At 37.2% G+C, this 19917-nt stretch overlaps 1 protein-coding gene across 1 annotated transcript; it reads left to right on the plus strand.

Annotated features, from left to right (window-relative positions):
- Window positions 1–11475: 11475 nt before the first annotated feature.
- On the plus strand, window positions 11476–13829 carry LOC113751884 (zinc finger BED domain-containing protein RICESLEEPER 2-like). Its single transcript, XM_027296032.1, has 3 exons — window positions 11476–13194; window positions 13313–13631; window positions 13711–13829. The coding sequence occupies exons 1-3, from the start codon at window positions 11476–11478 to the stop codon at window positions 13827–13829; spliced, it is 2157 nt and encodes a 718-aa protein (XP_027151833.1).
- Window positions 13830–19917: the final 6088 nt, after the last annotated feature.

The following is a 19917-nucleotide window of genomic DNA, read 5'->3' on the forward strand; positions in this document are numbered from 1 at the left end:
TCTTTGGCTAGACGATACCATGCTTGATCAAGGGAGATAAAATCTTTTAGCTCGTTTCATTACTTCTTCCTTGTGCCAGTAATTCTTAAACAAACGAGCTGCTTTGTTTCTCGGTTCAAGATGTTTGATCATTGCAAGTCCTATCTTATCTAAGCCATCCACCTCAAAAACTTTTAAATCCTCACACTTAGGAGGTAATTTCTGTTGCAGTACGGCTGAAGCATTTTCCTTCATACAAATTTTGTCATTGCAATTCAGCTTCTCAACTTTGTTAAACATTTTCAGAAATTCTCGCTCCTCCTCCTTTTCATTGGATGTTGTAAATTGATTTGGGAATGAAGGATGTATCACTACAGTTGAGGGTTGTTCACTAGATTCTTTCGTTGAAGAAGTTTGAGGTTGGGATCTCATTCCTTCTTTCTCAACTTCCTTTTCCACTGCATGCTTGAATCCTACTTTTTGAAACTTTTGCAGTCCTTCATCAATTCTCAAGGTAATTGCACTCATATTTTGTTTGGAGTTGACAATGGTGTGTGAGTGCAATTCTTCTGAAATTTGAGACTCCAATCGGCTCACTGCAGATGCTAGTTGACTCAATTGATTCTTCAGGTTTTGAATACTCATTCTTGTCTCCTGTTAAAATTGTTGTATATTAGTGGCTAGTGATTTAACAATTTTTTCAAGAGATATACCTGACTTAAATGTTGGTTGTTGCTGTTGATATTGCTGTTGAAAATTTGGTGGCCTCATTACATAACTGAAGCTAAGGTTATCCCTCCATTCTTGAGTGTACATGTTGGAATACGAATCATACCTTATTTGAGGCAGATTTAGAAATCCTCCAACGGCATAAACTTGGGCATTCAACCATCTTGAAATGTGGGACACATGTTACTTGGATGATTTGAGACATAACATACTCCACAAGTTTTTATTTGTTGTACTTGCCCTACAACCAACTTTTCTACAAGAAAAGCGAAAAAATGTAAACGTTCATCAATAGAAGAGATACCTACATTATTAACCCTCCTGTGAATGAAATCCTGTCTATCACCAAACTGTTGAGTATAGCTAGTCATAAACTAGTACTAGAATAAGGGAAAATTAAAAATTAAAAATAAATCAAAGAAAATAAATCAATAAAGCACCAGTCCTCGACAACGGCGCCAAAATTTGTTGGCTTGTCAAACTAGTAAAAATAAAAGTTTCTACTCCAAAAATATGAATTCGAGCATAGCAGTGAGTAGGGTCATATCCACAGGGATTGGGTGATTTATTTCTTTGTGAAGATAATATATATTTTTTAAACAAATGATAATTTTATTAATAGCCAAGCATGCGTACACCAGGTTCACAGTCACATATATCCCACCACTCTTCTACGCAAAGATGGAAAACCCGACTTTTCCATCTGAATATCCCTCCGGACCAGTCGAGGTAGGTCTAACATTGTATGGAACAGTTGTCTCCCATTCGAGTCAGCACCCAAATTTGCCAAATGATCTGCCGGAGCATTCGCTTCCCTTTAACAATGAGATATCAACCGGAAGAACTGCTTAAACTGAAGTAGATCATCCAGCTCCCTCTGCAGGTCCCATGGGCAATCACTCGCCCCTTGGATGATCCGAATGAGAGTAAGCGAATCGGCCTCCAGATGTAGCTCCAGGTACCCCCAGGCAATACAATGTTGAACTCCTATGCGGAGCCCTCGCAACTCCGCCTGCAGACTGGTCAGCGTACCAAAGCACTCTGAGTACCTAAACACAAAGTCCCCATGGCAATCCCACACCAGCCCACCCCCTCCACTCGCACCCGAGTTCCCCCGAGAGCACCCATCTGAGTTCAACTTCCATCCACCCTGCGGCGGCACCCAACACACAGGCCGGGCGAGCCATCGCTCTCGTCGGCTCGCCACCTCACGTAGCAAACCCTCCCATGAAGCATCTGACCACCGCCATCTTGGGAATCGAGCCTGAAAGAGCTCACCTAGCAACGGGATGATCCGGTTCACCACATCCCTGATCCACATCCGCCAGCCTTCAAACACCCCTATTCCTCGCCTTCCATACTTCCCAGCAAATCACCAACGGTAGTATCCGAAACAAGTACTTAAAAAACACACTGGACCCTCTCCTCAACCACCAAAACCAAACCATATGGCGTACCGTGTGCATCCCCTCCATTTCCCCAGGAAGGATCTCAAAATGGCGCCAAACTAGTCTCGCCCCCTCCCCTGAGCAAAACATATGTTCCAGCCTCTCCTCCTGAGGGTCCCGGCAACACCAACATCGAGACGGGCCACATAATCCAAACCTCACCAGGTTGTCCATGGTCGGTAGCCTGCCCTGCAATAGCCTCAACATAAAAAAAAGGCATCTTAACGAGGAGTCCTGACTGCCATACAGAGGCGAAAATCCACGAACGGTTATCCACCCGGTGGACGAGGGAATAGGCCGAGGACATGGAAAAGGTGCCAGATGATGTAGGTGCCCAAACCATCCGATCTTGCCCCCGAAAAGAAGGGGGAGCAGCCTGGAGAACCCTCCCAACCAACCCAGTATCCAAGTACTGATGCAGCATAGCACCATTCCAGGCCCCCCCGGTCAACAAAATCCACGACCGAATGATTATAGAAGACCTCCACCTTGCCATATAGCGCCCTAGATCCCAACCAGTTGTCATGCCAAAAATCCAACAATCCCTGACGTACGACCCAACTGATGTTGTCCTCCGCTACCTGCTGCACTGCTACCATCCTCTTCCACGTAGGAGAGCACCACTGACTGTCCTCCGCCAAGCACGGGTGCAAACCCACACAATATTTTCTAGACATGAAATCTGCCCATAGCGACTGCTGCTATTGGAACTTCCACCAGAGCTTAACCGAGAAAGCATCATGAACTCCCTTCAAGCTCTGCAAACCAACCCCTCCCTTCTCCCGCGGCCTGCACAGATCCTTCCACCGAAACCAGTGGTACTTGGAGCCAAAGTCTGATGACCACCATAAGAATTTTGCAAACAGTCTCTCCAAGGCTACCAGCACCCCTTGTGGAGGGGATGAAGCCGCTAGTAGGTGTATCGGCATTGAGGCCAATACGCTTTGAATCAACACCACTCTGCCACCATTGGATACAAGCTTATTCTTCCAAGATAGAATACGAGCTGCCACGGCATTGTACATATCTGCAAAGTCGACATTCTTTCTCCTGCCAACGTACAATGGTCATCGATGCCACAGTAAAATCAATTATTCAATAAGCAACCCTATTTCATAACCACAACAAGCTCTGTGACTATTTCTCTTGCCAATTAAGCAACCCAAAACAAGCTCATAGGATTTAACCTATTGACAGCATTAATAATTAGAGAAGCTACCAATTCTAACCAACAAACACCAAGCTCGATTCATTTAAGTTAGATTATATATTCCCGTGACATATATTCGAAAGTTTCTTCTGCAATCAAATTATATCACTCGCCACAAATACTAAAACCATCAAATAATTACGGATTTGATATTTTAGATGGCTATAGATTATTCCGACAATTAAATAGTGGCCAATTATTTAATCGCATAAAATAATCATAATCATGAATGAGCAGGAAATATATAAATACTCATAGATAAACAAATAAATCAAATTAGATCTCACAGTATTATTGAACCAAAGCTTCAATTATCCTTCAACTAGAGAGAAAGTCTAGCCACCTCTCGCAATAGATTCGCGGCCACAAGAAATACTAGGGTTTATTGGAGAGAAAAAGAGGAAAAAGGGATCCCCCACCCCAGGCCAGAGAAACATTTCTGGCTTTATTCCTTCCTATCGGTCTCATGTGAATAGTCTAGTAAAAGGAAAAGACTTCCTTTTCTAGTCTTATTCCTACTTAGACCGATAAACTAATAAAAATTCAATGGGCTAATTACTTTCCAAATGGAATACACCACTTCGTAATCAATTAGAACTCCTAATTCGTGGCTAATATGGACAACCAAGAGACATAGCAGATTTCTTAATCGAACGATAGATTCATCTTGTGTCCTGCGAGCTTCGGACTCCGTAGTAGGATAAGACGTGGTCACGCCTTATAGAATGTAGTCTTCTGGAAATTCAGCTTTAATGCCCTTTTTACTCCCTTTTCCACAACAATTTCCTAGAAACAATATCAAAAATCAAATATGAGTAAAATCTATCAATTAACACCATATTTTAGCAAAATAGAGGAGAAATATTCATAAATATAATGCACAATTAGCCTGCTAACAAAACACAACAATTTACAGGTTTAACCCCAATATAACTTCCAAAAAGGCAAAGTTTTCTTTTCAAATCAAAGGGCAAAACCATGTGCACAATGTTTCAAGGATTATATTGAGCACAAAGACATCGATTATATTCAAAACATTTAGGGAAAACGAGACAAGATTCTCGAGGTACAAAGACAAAAATTTCGAGCAATAAAGTATTTTGGAGAAAACTCCTTTTCCTCCTCTTGTCCCGAGACAAGATTCTTGAGGTACAAAGACGAAAATTTCGAGCAATAAAGTATTCTGGAGAAAACTCCTTTTCCTCCTCTTGTCCCTCTTTATTTTGGCTCAAAACCAACATACATGTAAAGATCAAAGTTTTGACCAGTATTTTTGAGTAAAAAGATGTCAAAACTAACATACAAATTCCAATAATAAAACTAACATTCTCTCTCACCCTTTCAACTAACCCTAACAAGTAACATGTATTGTTAGGCAAGAATCCACATGTGATTTGTCACATATCCAAAACTCTAGAAAACAAGATTTACTTCACCAAAACTCATTTTTAAAAGTTCAAAATCAACATACACATGAAAAGCAAAGTTTTAACCAAATCTCTTGAGCAAGAGTAAGTGCAAAAGTAAAGCAAAAGTACCCTAACATGAAAATGCAAGTCCTCCCTCGCTCAATCAGCTAACCAAGCACAACTTAGCTTCACTTTACCCCAATTCCTCCATCTAACTTCCAAGTTTTAATTTCATTCATATGACAAAAACACAATAAATCATGACTAGCATAGCATGTGTCATATGGTATATATTCTTGGTAAGAAAAACCATCAAAATCACACGTATATAATTTGAATCTAGGCTATGCACTTCATGTACCAAAGTTGGAAATTGATAGTATAACTTGAAAACAACATGAAACCTTTCATAGAAATCCTTCCTTCTCATCTTAGACCAACATACATCAAGCAAACTCAAAACCTAGTAGGAAAACCTAGTAGATCATCAAGTAAACCTAATAGATCATCATACATCAAGAAAACTTAGTAGTTCCTCATGTACATCTAGTAGATCATTATGTAAACATCGAGAAAGATACGTTTCCAAGCTTGATTCAAGTTTTATCGAAGTAGATATGGGTTTTCTCTTGTTTTCTCTCACTAATCAAGCAAGAAATCAAGACTTGAACTTGAAGTTTTTCTCTTCCTTTCTCTCTCTCTAAGAGTCGGCCATCATAAGGAGAAAAGAAGGAGATTTTGGCTAAAATGGAAGCTTGGTTAGATAAGAATGAAATGTAGTCTTGGTCAAGATTAGTCAAAATTGGTTGGCTAGTTGACAAATGGCAAGATTACAAGGTAAGTCTATCTCTTTGTCTCTAATTCACCTTAATATCTATCTCTCATCCAATTAACTTGTAATTCCTCTTATCACCTAATCCCTTTTTCAAAAAATTATCCTAATCCACCAAATTTATTGTACACACCTAACTAGTTGGTCGCACTAGTATAATGTACTATAAAGCTCGACATGCACCAAATGAAACCTGAATCAAGTTAAATAAGGTAATAGTGTAAAAAGCATGATTCAACCAGTAAAGCAACCAAAAATACAAGGCAAGTTAAACTAACAAAAATCATAGGAAACAAATTTTCGGGTCCTCATACTCTCTCCCCCTTAAGAGAATTTTGCCCTCGAAATTCCAACATTTGTTCGCACAAAACTTGATTCTCCAGGGCTGTCTTCCAACTCCCAAATGGATTCCCCTCACCAATGATACTTTCACAAAATTGTATCTGGAGGAGAGTCTTACTAATGTAGTGGCTAAACTAATATGCAAAAGAAGTTTCCCAACGGTTGAAATAACTCACAATGATATACACTTGGAACTCGATGAAAAGGAGAAACTGTAACTGTAAAACTGATTTACTACTCTTGCTAGATCTTGAAATCAGACACCATGCATTGGTAAACATACTACCTTCTCTAATAGACCTACCTTCATTATAAACCACAAATGAAAATCCTGCTCAACCTAGGAATAATTTGCAGAAATTGAAGCATGGATAAGGATTGAATTCTAGACAAACATAGATATTGAATATCTCTAGTTCAAACATTAGGCTCCAAGTTCAATGTTTCTAACGGAGATGTAACTTACTACGTAAAACATTCACTACATATAGTCCAATAGATATAACCATTTCAAGAAAACATCACTACTTGCTATCTTCGATGACTACAGCAACTTCACCATTGCGTAATTCATTTGTTTTGGACAGTGTCTCACGTGATGCCCAGGTTTGTAACATTTAAGACATGCACCAGCTATCCGATAACACATTCCAATATGAGTCTTGCCATAGCTTTCATACTTAGCAACTACAAATCTCTTCTTGACGTGCCCATTCTTTCTTTTCTTCCTCCCTTTATCGTTCATAGCAAGATCATCCTCACTAGTCTCTTTATGTTTCCTTTTAGTATCGTGGGAGTTTCCTTCACCCCTTTTAACTTGATTGCTAGGAATGTCTTGAAATGCAACTTGACTAGTTGAATGCATCGATTCAAACCTATTCCACACCTCCTCCGGTATTCCTTCATATTTCTTTTTTAGATCCATGTTCTTGTGTAGTTACTCAATTTTTCCTGTGTATTCTTTTTTCCATCAGGCTTTCCAGTGATCAGCCAATTTCTTTTGAAGCTCTCCCTTCTTTCAAAAAATCTCTATTTCCCCACGTATAGCTTCCCAAATCTGCTTATCATCGTTTCTCCTAAATTCATGTAATCACAAAATGGAGCTCTAACCTCGTACATTCTTTTGCTTCCAAACCAGACATGAAAGATTAAGCCTATTTTTTCTCAAAATGACTAGACGAGAAATCTAAATACCAGTAGGGTAATATCTCAAGATATGATGACACTTATTTCTATTCTTGGGTCTTAATAAAAGAGTTACTATCATCGCTTATTCACACAACAAAACACTAAATCATACTTTTTAGATCAAAAGTTTCACACCCTAACTCACTCTTCATTATATACTCATTTTAAATAGACTTTGTGAGGACCCGTAAAATTCCCTTAGTTTATATTATTTTATTTTCTTTTATTTCACATGCATTTTCTTCACTTTACTTTACTATATTAATTTTTTCAAAGATTTTATAAGTGAGTATAGTTTTAAAATCATTTTCCTAGTCTAAGATAGTTTATATTAAAGTTGAAGTGTATTATGGGCATTGGACCCGCTAGTGCACTAAGTGCGATAAAATTTTGACGATTAGTTGATGATTTGTATAAAGGGATATTATTTTATAAGTGCTAGATGACCATTAGAGGTTAGCTAGATAAATAACCATTGGAAGACAACAAGATGAGGATTAACCCTTGGATGCCATTTGTCCTTGAAACATTGGACCTTGACTTTGACTTGGACTTGTCTTAACCTTTACTAAACCAAATTTTGACCCAATTTCTTTCCATTTTCATTGTCTTGGCCGAAATTTATGGAGAGGAAAGAACAAGAGAGCAAAGCTTCAACTTCATCCTCCATTCTTGGCTTAAATCTTGAGTTTCAACCGTTAGTTTTGCAATCTAGTCCATAAAAGTGGATCTCTAAGGAAGCTTAAGGGGTTTTGTGGAGTGATTTGGGAAGATAAGGTGTTGGCAGCCTCTTTGCATAAGGTTTAAGGTAACTTTGGCTAGCAACTCCCCTCTACTTCATATATGTGTAAATTGGTGTCTTAAGGTTGTAGTTTTAGTAGCTTTGTGAGAAAATTTTATGGTTTGAAGTAGTTTTATGGTAAATTTTAGTTTTATGGTGAAAATTCTGATCACATGTGATGCTTGAGAGTTGTGCATGTTTTGATAGCTTTGCTATATGAATTATTGAGGTTTTATGGGCTGGTTTACCTTGCCTAAAGGAATTTTCAGCTTGTGTACCTAAATTCCAGCTTAGGGTTAGTAATCTGCCCTGATTTTGCACTGCATGTTCGTCCTTGAGAGAGACCAAATCAGCCTTTTCTCAAAACATAAAAGTTGTAGGTAATTGAGTTAGCTATCTACCTGTAAAATTTCAGCTCAATCATAGTACTGTATCATGAAATGAAAGAAATACCCTTGACTGCCCATAAGCCCTGTTTCGCGGACAGTTTTCTGTTTTCGTGGAGATTTCAATTTTTGACCCTGAAAATGCATGTTTTAGCTTTGGAGGCCTTCATAAGAAATGTAGGTATATGTAGTAGCTTCGAAATGCCATAAAATTTGCCTCAATCCGATAAGCGTAGCTGCAGTTGTGACCAAAACATCGGTAGATGTCAAACCTGTTGCTTAGCTATTTGTTTTTAAAACTAGTTCTAGCTTCTAACTTGGATTTCGATGGTTGCATTGCTAGAATTGCCTTGTATTTGGGTGACTTTAAACCTAGTGAAAGAGTTATGGTGTTGAATATACTTGTGTGTTGAATTGGACTGATTTGAGGAAAAATGAAGCCATGATGGCTGGAAAAGTATCGAATTAAGGGGAGGTGCTGTCCAATTGTTTAGGCCAGGTGGTTCCTTCAAGTTGAGTTGATCTTGGTAAAAATGAAGGGTTTTGGGGTTGTTTGTATCCCTAGGACCAACTGTCATCTTTTGCTCAAAAGTCACATTTTTATTCTTTTGTACTAGTACCTAACCTGGAAAGGCATACGACTTGTAGTCGAGTCTCATTTATGCATTTCATTTACTGGTTTGTGGATGTGCGACTATAATTGTTCTATCTTGGTTATTTTAGGGTTTCTTGGCGATTAAAGCCACTTTGGGTGAAAACTTTTGAAGTATCTGTACTGGAACTGATGAGTGTACCACTCCCCTCATTTGTTGCGTAACTTGGTTCCTGTACATGCAATTTGTGATTTGAATGACTGTACTATCCGTTTATTTTGTTTGAGACGAGGGTGTACTTTATCACACTCGTTCTCGTATCTATATGCCTATTTACTGTGTACAATTGACTCTGTTATCTGTGTTGAATCTGTTGTCGTTTGGAGGGTTGAGTCCAACGACTATTCTGTAACCTCTGAGCTCAAATCCTATGACTAGTTACTCGAGTCGAGCCAGCAAGGATTTGGTCGATTAGATAACGAACCACGGTAGTCCGTTTCTGAAAATCTTTGGGTATTGAGACTCTTGATTCCAGTATACTCGAGTATTACCACTTCTATTTCTGTTGAGGTGTGCGGGCCCGGTAAAGGGTATGTTTGGTGGATGAAATTTGGTGTAAAGTGGGGTCTACAGATATGGTTGTTCTTTATACGTTGACGGAGAGTCAACGGGTTTGGATCAAGTACTGCAAATGGGAACTTTGAGCTCCCAAGAGCCACCTGTATCCTTTCTATCTAAAGTATTTGTTTAATTTTCTATTTGATAGGCACATGTGACTAATTGAACATGAAGTTCCATGATTCTTGACTGCTATTATTTTGGTACCTCATTGAGCGTAAGCTCACCCCCTTCCCGTTATCTTTGTTTTCCTTACAGGGGACAAACTTTGAAATCGTGGTTTTGGAAGAAAGGGTCGAGCTAGTGTATAGTAGGGGTGGCAATTTTGGACACGACCTGAAAACACGACCCGAACCTAACACGAAATTAATGGGTTTGGGTTTAGATTTTGAGGATTCGGGTCAGAATCGGGTCAGACCCGATAAACCCGAAAAAAATCGGGTCAAAATCGGGTTGACCTGTTAACCCGTTTCTAAAATAAAAATAAATAAATAAAGATTAAAAAATTATCTAAACACTAAATAGGCTTACACAGTTACTGAGTTACACATACACATTCACTTAGAGACTTAGAGTCTTCACTTGGCCAGTTGGCCGGCCCTAAATCAGTAAATCCTCACCCGAAAAGTCGAAATCTTTCTTCCTCACCTAACCCTAAATTTTTCTTCCCCTTTTCTTCTAAACGGCAAAACCAGAAAGGCGGCCGCCTTGCCCTTCACTTCACCAGTTCACGTCACGGTCTTCATCTGTCAAACGGCGGTTAGAAGCAACTAGCAAGCAACGGATTTTCTTCTCTAAGGTGCAGTTTTACAGCAAGTTTTTTTTCCCCTAAATCGATTTCTTTCTTGTGGTGTAATATCGCCCTTTGCTTCAGCTTTCTTTTGGTATAACCATGTATGAAGATGATACGGTAAAACAAAACTTTCTGGATTAAAAAAGGTTGGCAGAGATGTTTCTATTATAAGTTCAAATATTATACAAAAAGGTTGGTTTTCACTACTAATGTAAATTTCTGTCGGTGGTGAGGTGAAACTTTTAAGAAGAATTTGGTGGTGATGGATCGATTTCTAAATTCTTCCTCCAAATCTGGAGGTTAACAGGGCAACAAACATATTGAAGTATAAATGGCTGATGGGTCCGTTTGATGTTTGGTTCCCTTTTTCTTCTCTTCTCTTTGAACTGTCTCTGATTTCGAATTTTAATGTCCCTAATATTCGATCTGGGTTTTTGCATGGTAATTGTGATCAAACAACATTGGAGGGCTTAATGGTAGTGTTATAGAGGCAGTGGCGGTTCAGTGTTATGATGTAGAGGCAGCCGTGATCTGAGGAGTGCTTTTGATGTTTTTAATTTGGGATCGTCGACGGAAAATGGATATATTAAACTTGGGGTTCCAAATTTTGGTTTAAAACTCATGGCATACCAAAATTTTGGTTTACAACTCATGGGCAAATGGCGAATTTAGTACTCAAACCTTTTTTTTAATAAAATCAATTTATACCTTTAATTTTTATTTTGGCCAATCTAATTCTCAAACTTTAATTTTGTATCTCTGCTTTGATCCTTTTAAAGTGGCGCTGCCAAATTTTATCGTGACAAAAACCAGTAACTAATCAAGGAAATTATAGAAACTACAAGCCAGGTTCCAATTAAAAAAAGAAGAAAATAAAAACTTTCCAACAAATAAGGCAGAAAACAGATTTTCCATTAAGCTTGGGACGAAAACATAAATCGTCATTGTTTCCCCAAGATAGCAATAACATCAGACACCACTACTTCTTAAGTTTATTCTGCACATGACACTCACTTGCACTTGATTTAGTTTGTTATTGTTTCCCTCGTCCCCCCTCTTGTACTAAGCATTTTTAATATGAAAGCACTATTATTTGTTTAATTACTGAATATTTGTTTCAACCAAAAATCATAACTATTGAATTGCATAATTCTTGATGATTAACAGATGGATACAAGTATGACATATCCAAATTCAATCAGTATTGAAGAAGATGGTGATACAGGGAGTAGTGATAGCATCGAGGAAACAGGCCACACCAATCATCAATCTCAATGCCCTGACACTAGTGCAATTGGGAAAAAGAAATTACCTCCAAAAGCTACAATCAATATGCTTGGCAAGAAGAGGAGATTAAGTTCAGAAGTTTGGGATTACTTCGACATTATTCCCAAAAAGGATCCAAACGATGAGTTGAAGTGCAGATGCAAGAAATGTGGGAATGAATATTCTGCTGAGAGTAAAAGTGGGACAGGTAATTTGCATCGACATGTAAAGAGGTGTGTAAAAATGACAACAAAGGACATTGGACAGTATCTAATCACTTCTGACAAAGGTGCTCTTGCCACACGAAATGCACAATTCAGTCAAGATAAATTTAGAGAATTACTTGTGCATGCCATAGTAAGACATGAGCTGCCATTTTCATTTGTGGAGCATGAGGGAATTAAAAATGTCCTTACATATTTGGAGCCTCAAATTAAACATATCACTAGGAACACAGCCAAGTCGGACGTTAAAAAATTGCATGCAAAGGAAGTTAATAGACTTGGTAGTGAATTGCGGGGATGTCCTAGTCGAATATGTTTAACTTCTGATGCATGGACATCTATTGTTACTGATGGATACTTGAGTTTGACTGCACACTTCATTGATAGCAATTGGCTGCTACAGAAAAAAATTCTGAATTTTTCTTATATGCCTCCTCCCCATAATGGTGTTGCATTAGCTGAAAAAATTTACAGTTTGGCTAGTAGTTGGGGTATTGAAAGGAAGTTGTTTGCCATCACATTAGACAATGCTTCTGAAAATGATTCTTGTGTTGCAATACTTAAGAATCAGCTTAAGTTGAAAAATTCTTTAATTTGTGATGGTATGTTGTTTCATGTGAGATGTTGTGCACATATTCTCAACTTGATTGTGCAAGATGGTTTGAAAGAAATTGATAAATCTGTGGAGTTAATAAGAGAATGTGTCAAGTATGTCAAGGGTTCTCAAACAAGGAAGTTAAGGTTCACCGAATGTGTAACACAGACTTCTCTTGATTCCAAAAAAGCCTTAGTTCAAGATGTTCCTACTAGGTGGAACTCCACATATAGAATGCTTTCCAGTGCACTTTATTATCGCCTTGCATTTTGTCACTTACAATTAAGTGATTCAAATTTTCGGAGCTGTCCATCTCTTGAAGAATGGGGAAGAGTTGAAAAAATTTGTAGTTTTCTTCAAGTTTTTTATGAGGCAACTAATGCTTTTTCGGGGTCCAAGTATCCAACTAGTAACTTGTACTTTCCTCAAGTTTTTAAGATTCAATTGAAGCTGTCTGAGGAGTGCAATAGTTCAGATGATTTTATGAAGAGGATTGCTTCCCAAATGTTTGTGAAGTTTAACAAATATTGGTCTGAGTTCAATCTCTTGTTGGCAATTGCTGTGGTATTTGATCCCCGGTATAAATTTCAGTTTATTGAATTTAGTTATAATAAGCTATATGGTCCGGGGTCTAATGAATTAGTCAAGGTCAGGAATGCACTTTTTGATGTCTATAATGAGTATGTGAAGATTTCCAACACACCTGGTGCATCATCTTCATGCTCTCGAGGCAGCAATGAAGTTTATTCTCCTCATGGAGCCAAGGAACAAGAAGACAACCAATCATTTGATATTTTAGAGGTATGAAAATTAAACTTTTGTGACTTCATTGCGTTCTAAAATTATGATTATTATGATGATTTTTAACTATTTTGTTTTATTATCATATCTAATATATCTCTGTTTGTAACTTATGTAGGAATTTGATCAATTTGACACCTTTGAATTTGCCTGTAGTGCACAAAAAAGTCAATTGGAATTGTATTTAGATGAGCCAAGAGCTAAACGATCCTCACATATTATTGTTCTTGATTATTGGAAAGCACAACAATTTCGATTTCCAGATTTGAGTAAATTGGCAAGGGACATTCTATGTGTTCCAGTATCAACCGTTGCTTCTGAATCTGCATTTAGTCTTGGTGGTAGAATTTTGGATCAATTTCGTAGTTCACTTTCACCCCAAATTGTTGAGGCTTTAGTTTGCACTAAGGACTGGTTATTTGGAGATAAAAGTGAAGGTAAATACAGTTTTTTTATACATATTTTAGTTTTCTGGTTTTGTTACTTATATATTTTTTTTTCATTCTTATAATGTAGGATCTCTAAATATGAATTTGGAGGATTTAACTCAAAATATCATGTCTCTAAATATCAACAAGGACGAGGTTGATGCAACAATAATTGAGGATTCAAATTCTAATGTTGTTAATCTCTAATCCATGATACTTAGTTGCTATGAATGTGCTTGCCGTGATCAAAGCAGTCCGGCTGCAGTTGGAGGTTGCTTGGAGGATGCACAAGTTTGGCATCATTATGAATGCTGCTGTTGTTAATGATGAGGGCCGAAGCATTGGTTGGCCTTGGAGCACCACTTTGTTGTGATTAAGACTCTAAACTTATTATATTTGGTGTAATGTATTGACTCTAAACTTATATTTGGTTGGCAGTATTTTGTTTGATTTGTGTGAAGTTGGAGTTATTAGATTTGGATGGATGATGTATTACACTATTTCTACTCTTATGGTGTCTTATCTTATGGTCATATGGGCTCTTGGTACAGATATTGATGTCTCTCATTCATTTAGGATGAATTTTGAATCTGGGATGCACCAGCGGACCAGCCACCCAGAATTTGCAGAAATAGTCTGATAACAAGCATTAGAAGTAAATGGCTTTGATATCAAGCAGTTGAAACTCAACTGTGTAGTTGTTTTTCGACAGTCTCTCTTAAATGGCTTGCATGATACTTCTGTTAAGAGTGTCTTCTATTTGATGAGTTATTGCAGCGTGTGTGAAATGGCTTGGAGCTGCTTAGATTTTGATTGTGCATTTCTTGGTGGTAATTAAATTTGTATACTATGCATTTTATTTATCAAGAATGATAATCATATTTTTAATAGGATTAAATCAAGAAATTCAAATTGATTTTCAACCCGCCAACCTGAAATTATCGGGTTCGGGTCAGGTGTTCTGACCTGTTTCGGGTTGGCGGGTCAGGTTCGGGTCAACGGGTTTCCTGTTATACCCGAGTCTCAACCCGACCCGCCAACCCGATTTGGACCCGATTGCCACCCCTAGTGTATAGGTTCTTTTGTTAAGCTCTTTTGCAATCGAAACCCTAATTGTATTTTGAATAGTATGAATACTTTGGCTTGTACTTTAGTTAATTTGTTCAAGATTCCGATGAATATAAGTATTTAACCTTGTTTTTTTTAAAAGTGTATTCCTTTGAGATGTTATGCTTCTATGACTTTGGTGAACGTTTCTTGTAACCGTTGGACGATCAGGCGAGCGCGGCATTTGAAAAAATTTTAGGTTAGCCATTGCCCTGAATTCGGCCAACTTCCGGCCGAATTGTGACGTAGCCATTTTCGTTTCGTTTTCGTTTTCCTATTTTTTTTGTTGAGGTGTTTCATCGAAATTCCGTATCACCGTATGGTTTGGTAAGTTATATTTTGTCTTGGTGGTCTCCAATTGTTCATTTTCTTTGGGTTCCATTGCGCGTAATATAGGGTTTGTAAGATTCGGCTCCGCAGTCCTGGTGAGAGCTGAGCAGGCGGTCCGCCGAACCCTTTGGTTCGCCTTAGGGGGAGGTGGGGCTGTCACAGACTTGCTCAAGAAAACTATAACCTTTTCCCTCCAATTGTGTCTTTTACCATTTTCACTCAGAGCGGTCATCTTAATGTCACCGAGAATTTGTATATAAGATTAGAATTCAAACCTTTTCCTCAGAACTTTTATACACAATCCAAAACTTTCAATCTCAGAAGGATAGGAATAAAGGTCAAGTCCATATATTGACATAAAAGGATAGGAATCAAGGAAGCAAATAGACAAGGGTAGTCAATCATGAGTCAAAAACTATCACAAGAGAAATACATACGTAGTTGCAATCAGATCGTATCAAAATCAAGTAAACACATATCAAATCCACACATTTATAGAAGAAATTAAACAGGTCTGCAGTGCTAGCCCTTAAATATTGACGACAACCATCAAATTTCAAATCTAGCCATCATCTATAGAAATCCTAACCAAACATTTACTGGACTAGTCGATAACAGTACTCATCAGTTCAGTCTCCTCGATCGATTCAATTTTAGGTCCACTATTAGAATTCTCTGCATCTTGACCTTTGTCATCAAAACTTATCTCAAATTCACTCGTGATGTCTACTCACATCATAATGCTATACCATATTTAATACTCAGGTACAAGAATACGAAAATAGAATAATTCACAATTCGAGCTGGTCAGTCCTAAGAGTAAATCACCCATATTTGAAATTCTTACCCGACGTACATATCTAATTTTTCTCAATAATGGTAATTCATTTCACACTTAATAGGTCATTCCCCACAACTCGAGAACCCTCACCCGGTGTGAGCTCATCAAGAATTCTGATATCACCTATGACGATCCCACCTCCCTTAATAGCATAACCTAAGATTTAGCGGACCACCTGTCTAACTCTCAGTAAGATTCACTACAAACCCAACTCAATAACACTAAAATCCTTTAATATAACATTTACATGTTACAAATCGTCCAAATATACAAACCAAAGTACAAGCTCAAAAAAAAAGAATCTAAACAACGAGTACCATAATACAGTGCCGGTCAAATACAAGCTCAAGATCTCATATTATAAACTATTGCTATTCTTGTCTCTCTTATCTCCAAACCCTGTTAAGGAAAATAAATAATGGGATGAGCTAAAAATCCAGTGAAGTTTCAAAAAAAATATGCAATCAAAATGGCAAGATAACTATAACATATATCAAAATGTTAAAGCGAAAAAAGTAAACAGTTACAAACGAAGGTATTAACAGTTCACATTTTCAAATAGGATACGGATACTGATACGATGGCTCCATCCAAATTCAGGATTCAAACGTTGAAACAACTAATACAGTGGCTCATGCCAGATTCTAGGCAAAGCACTCAAGATTCAAACGTTGATACAATTGATACGGTTGTTCTTGCAAGATTCCAAGTATAACACTTAGTCCCATTCAGTATTGCACTTATAGCTCAAAGGATATAGTTGGCTGCCAGTTCAACAGCACTATTTTCCGAATCCATTGACACTCCGTCAACGTTTGATTTGTAGCAATAAACAATGTCCATAGACCACCACCTTATACCAATTTCCTTTCCTCCAATCAACCCCTTTATTGGGTCTGAACTCCAAACAAGTGGGTGGTAATATTCGAGTATACCAATTCCAAAGGATGCATCCTATGGATTAAACAAGTAACAAAATCCATGGCTCGTCAATTGTCTTGACCAATCCCTTGCTGACTCGATTTGACTAACTAGCCGATGGGGTTTTGGGATCCCAAGAACAAGTATAGTCAATGAGTTAACATCTCCAACCGACTTTCAAGTTATACATATGTATATCAGTTCACTTGTAAACAGGATAACAAGAGTTCAGTCACGTTAGGTCGAGTGCAATAAAGTACACACTCACCTATTTAATATCAAGTCAAGCAAATTTAATAGATCGAGTGCGATAAAATGCACACTCATCTGTGCAATAACATGTCAAGATATCTAGCAATTTCAGGCAACAAGTCACATTTTGATCAACAAGTCATATGAAGCATCAATCAAGTAAATCATAAGGTCCAAACATATAGTTGGAACACTCACCAATTGATCTCAATCTTTCCACTTCAAACCCCAGTTCTTCTCTTGGTCATTCTCGACTCTTGTGGTCATATCGTACATCAAGAGTCTGGCCACTTAAAACCAATATAAATGAGTAAGTTTCACTTAGCAAACATAACAATTTACAGGTTTAACCCCAGTATAACTTCCAAAAGGGCAAAGTTTTCTTGTTCAAATCAAAAGACAAAACTACGTGCATGTTAAAACAATGTTTCAAGGATCATATGGAACACAAAACGTTGATTATAGTCAAGACATTTGGAGAAAATGAGAGAAGGCTCTCGAGGTGCAAAGTTAGAAATTTCGAACAATAAAGCATTTTGGAGAAAACTTCTTTTTCTCCTCTTGTCCCTCTTTATTTTGGCTCATAACCAACATACATGTAAAGATCAAAGTTTTGGCAAGTATCTTGAGTAAAAAGATGTCAAAATTAACATACAAACTCTAACAATAAAACTAATATTCTCTGTCACCCTCTCATCTAACCCTAGCAAGTAATATGTACTGTTAGGCAAGAATCCACATATGAGCTGTCATATACCCAAAACTCGAAAGAACAAGATTTACTTCACCAAAACTCGTTATTAAAAGTTCAAAATCAACATACATATGAAAAGCAAAGTTTTAACCAAATCTCTTGAACAAGAATAAGTGCAAAAGTAAAGCAAATGTACCCTAACGTGAAAACGCAAGTCCTCCCTTACTCAATTGGTCAACCAAGCACAACTTAGCCTCACTCCAATTCCTCCATCTAACTTCCAAGTTTTAACTTTATCCGCATGGCAAAAATATAATAAATCATGACTAGAATAGCATGTGTCATATGTTATATATTCTTGGTAAGAAAAACCATCAAAATCACACATATATAATTTGAATCTAGGGTATGCACTTCATGTAACAAAGTTGGAAATTGACAATATAACTTGAAAACAACATAAAGCCTTCCATAGAAATCCATCCTTCTCATCTTAGACCAACATACATCAAGCAAACTCAAAACCTAGTGGGAAAACCTAGTAGATCATCATACATCAAGAAAACTTAGTAGTTCCTCAAGTACATCTAGTAGATCATCATGTAAACATAAAGAAAGATAGGTTTCCTAACAAAGTTTACCTTTTTACCTCCAAACCCAAGGCTGGCAAGCAAATAAAGAAAGATGCAAGGCTTTGTACCTCTAAAACTTCACCAAGAGCTTCCTTCCAAGCTTGATTCAAGTTTCATCGAAGTAGATTTGGGTTTTCTCTTGTTTTCTCTCACTAATCAAGCAAGAAATCAAGACTTGAACTTGCAGTTTTTCTCTCCCTTTCTCTCTCTCTAAGGGTTGGCCACCATAAGGAGAAAAGGAGGAGATTTTGGCTAAAATGGAAGCTTGGTTAGATAAGAATGAAATGTAGTCTTCGTCAAGGTTGGTCAAAATTAGTTGGCTGGTTGACAAATGGCAAGATTACAAAGCAAGTCTATCTCTTTGTCTCTAATTCAGCATCCAATTAACTCATAACACCTCTTCTCACCTAATCCATTTTTCACAAAACTCCTTTTAATACACCAAATTTATTACACACACCTCACCAGTTGGTCACATTGTTACACACACCTCACAAGTCTATCTCTTTGTCTCTAATTCAGCATCCAATTAACTCATAACACCTCTTCTCACCTAATCCATTTTTCACAAAACTCCTTCTAATACACCAAATTTATTACACACACCTCACTAATTGGTCACACTAATATAATGCACTATAAAGCTCGATATGCACCAAATGAAATCTGCACCAAGTTAAATAAGGTAATAGGGTAAAAAGCATGACTCAACAAGTAAAGTAATAAAAAATGTAAGGCAAGTACGTTAAACTAACAAAAATCACAAGAAATGAATTTTCGGGTCATCACATACTCTAGCTTACAAGTAAATTTGCAATTTTAAACTAAATTTATTGCACATTTATTGCGCATTACAACACTTATGATTTCTAAATTTTCATCAACTGCAAATGTAAAAGGAATTATGTGGTTAGGTAATATATTAAATAAAACATGTCACACATTGACAAAATCTTAAAATTTTGGACTAATGAAGCATCTTTTCTTTTGGTTTGTATTCACAATGTCTTTAACTCACGTTAGAAAAAACTTAACATCTTATAGTTTTTAGTACTATTGACTAATTAATTACAATTTAAAGTTTCATCTTACACTTTGACTTAGTAATCAATATTATCATAACCATTAACTTTTATCAAAATTTTAACTAGAACTGCCTAAATGTGATATAAGTAGTTTCAATTTACATAGAACTATTGGCTCAACAAAGAATCTATGGTTCCACTCACATTTATCACTTTCAAGACTAGCAAATATTAATAAGAAAGCAACATCTTTTTCACTTCCTGACATTTTTAGTATTTTGTCATATAATTCTCTCTGTATAGTAAAGCCCTCCGGAAACATTTTTATCAGTATAGTGTTCTTCCAATATAAATGGAAATGAAATTCAATTATGGACTCAATCTAGATAGTACAAAAATAAAAAGCAATAAAGGTTGAAATGAAGAATAGAGAGGAATCACTATATAATGCTAACATTGGATTCCCTTCTCTAAAAAGTGAACGTTATGAATT

The sequence above is a fragment of the Coffea eugenioides genome, chromosome 11, assembly GCF_003713205.1.
Source record: "Coffea eugenioides isolate CCC68of chromosome 11, Ceug_1.0, whole genome shotgun sequence".
In the NCBI taxonomy this organism is placed as follows: Eukaryota; Viridiplantae; Streptophyta; class Magnoliopsida; order Gentianales; family Rubiaceae; genus Coffea; species Coffea eugenioides.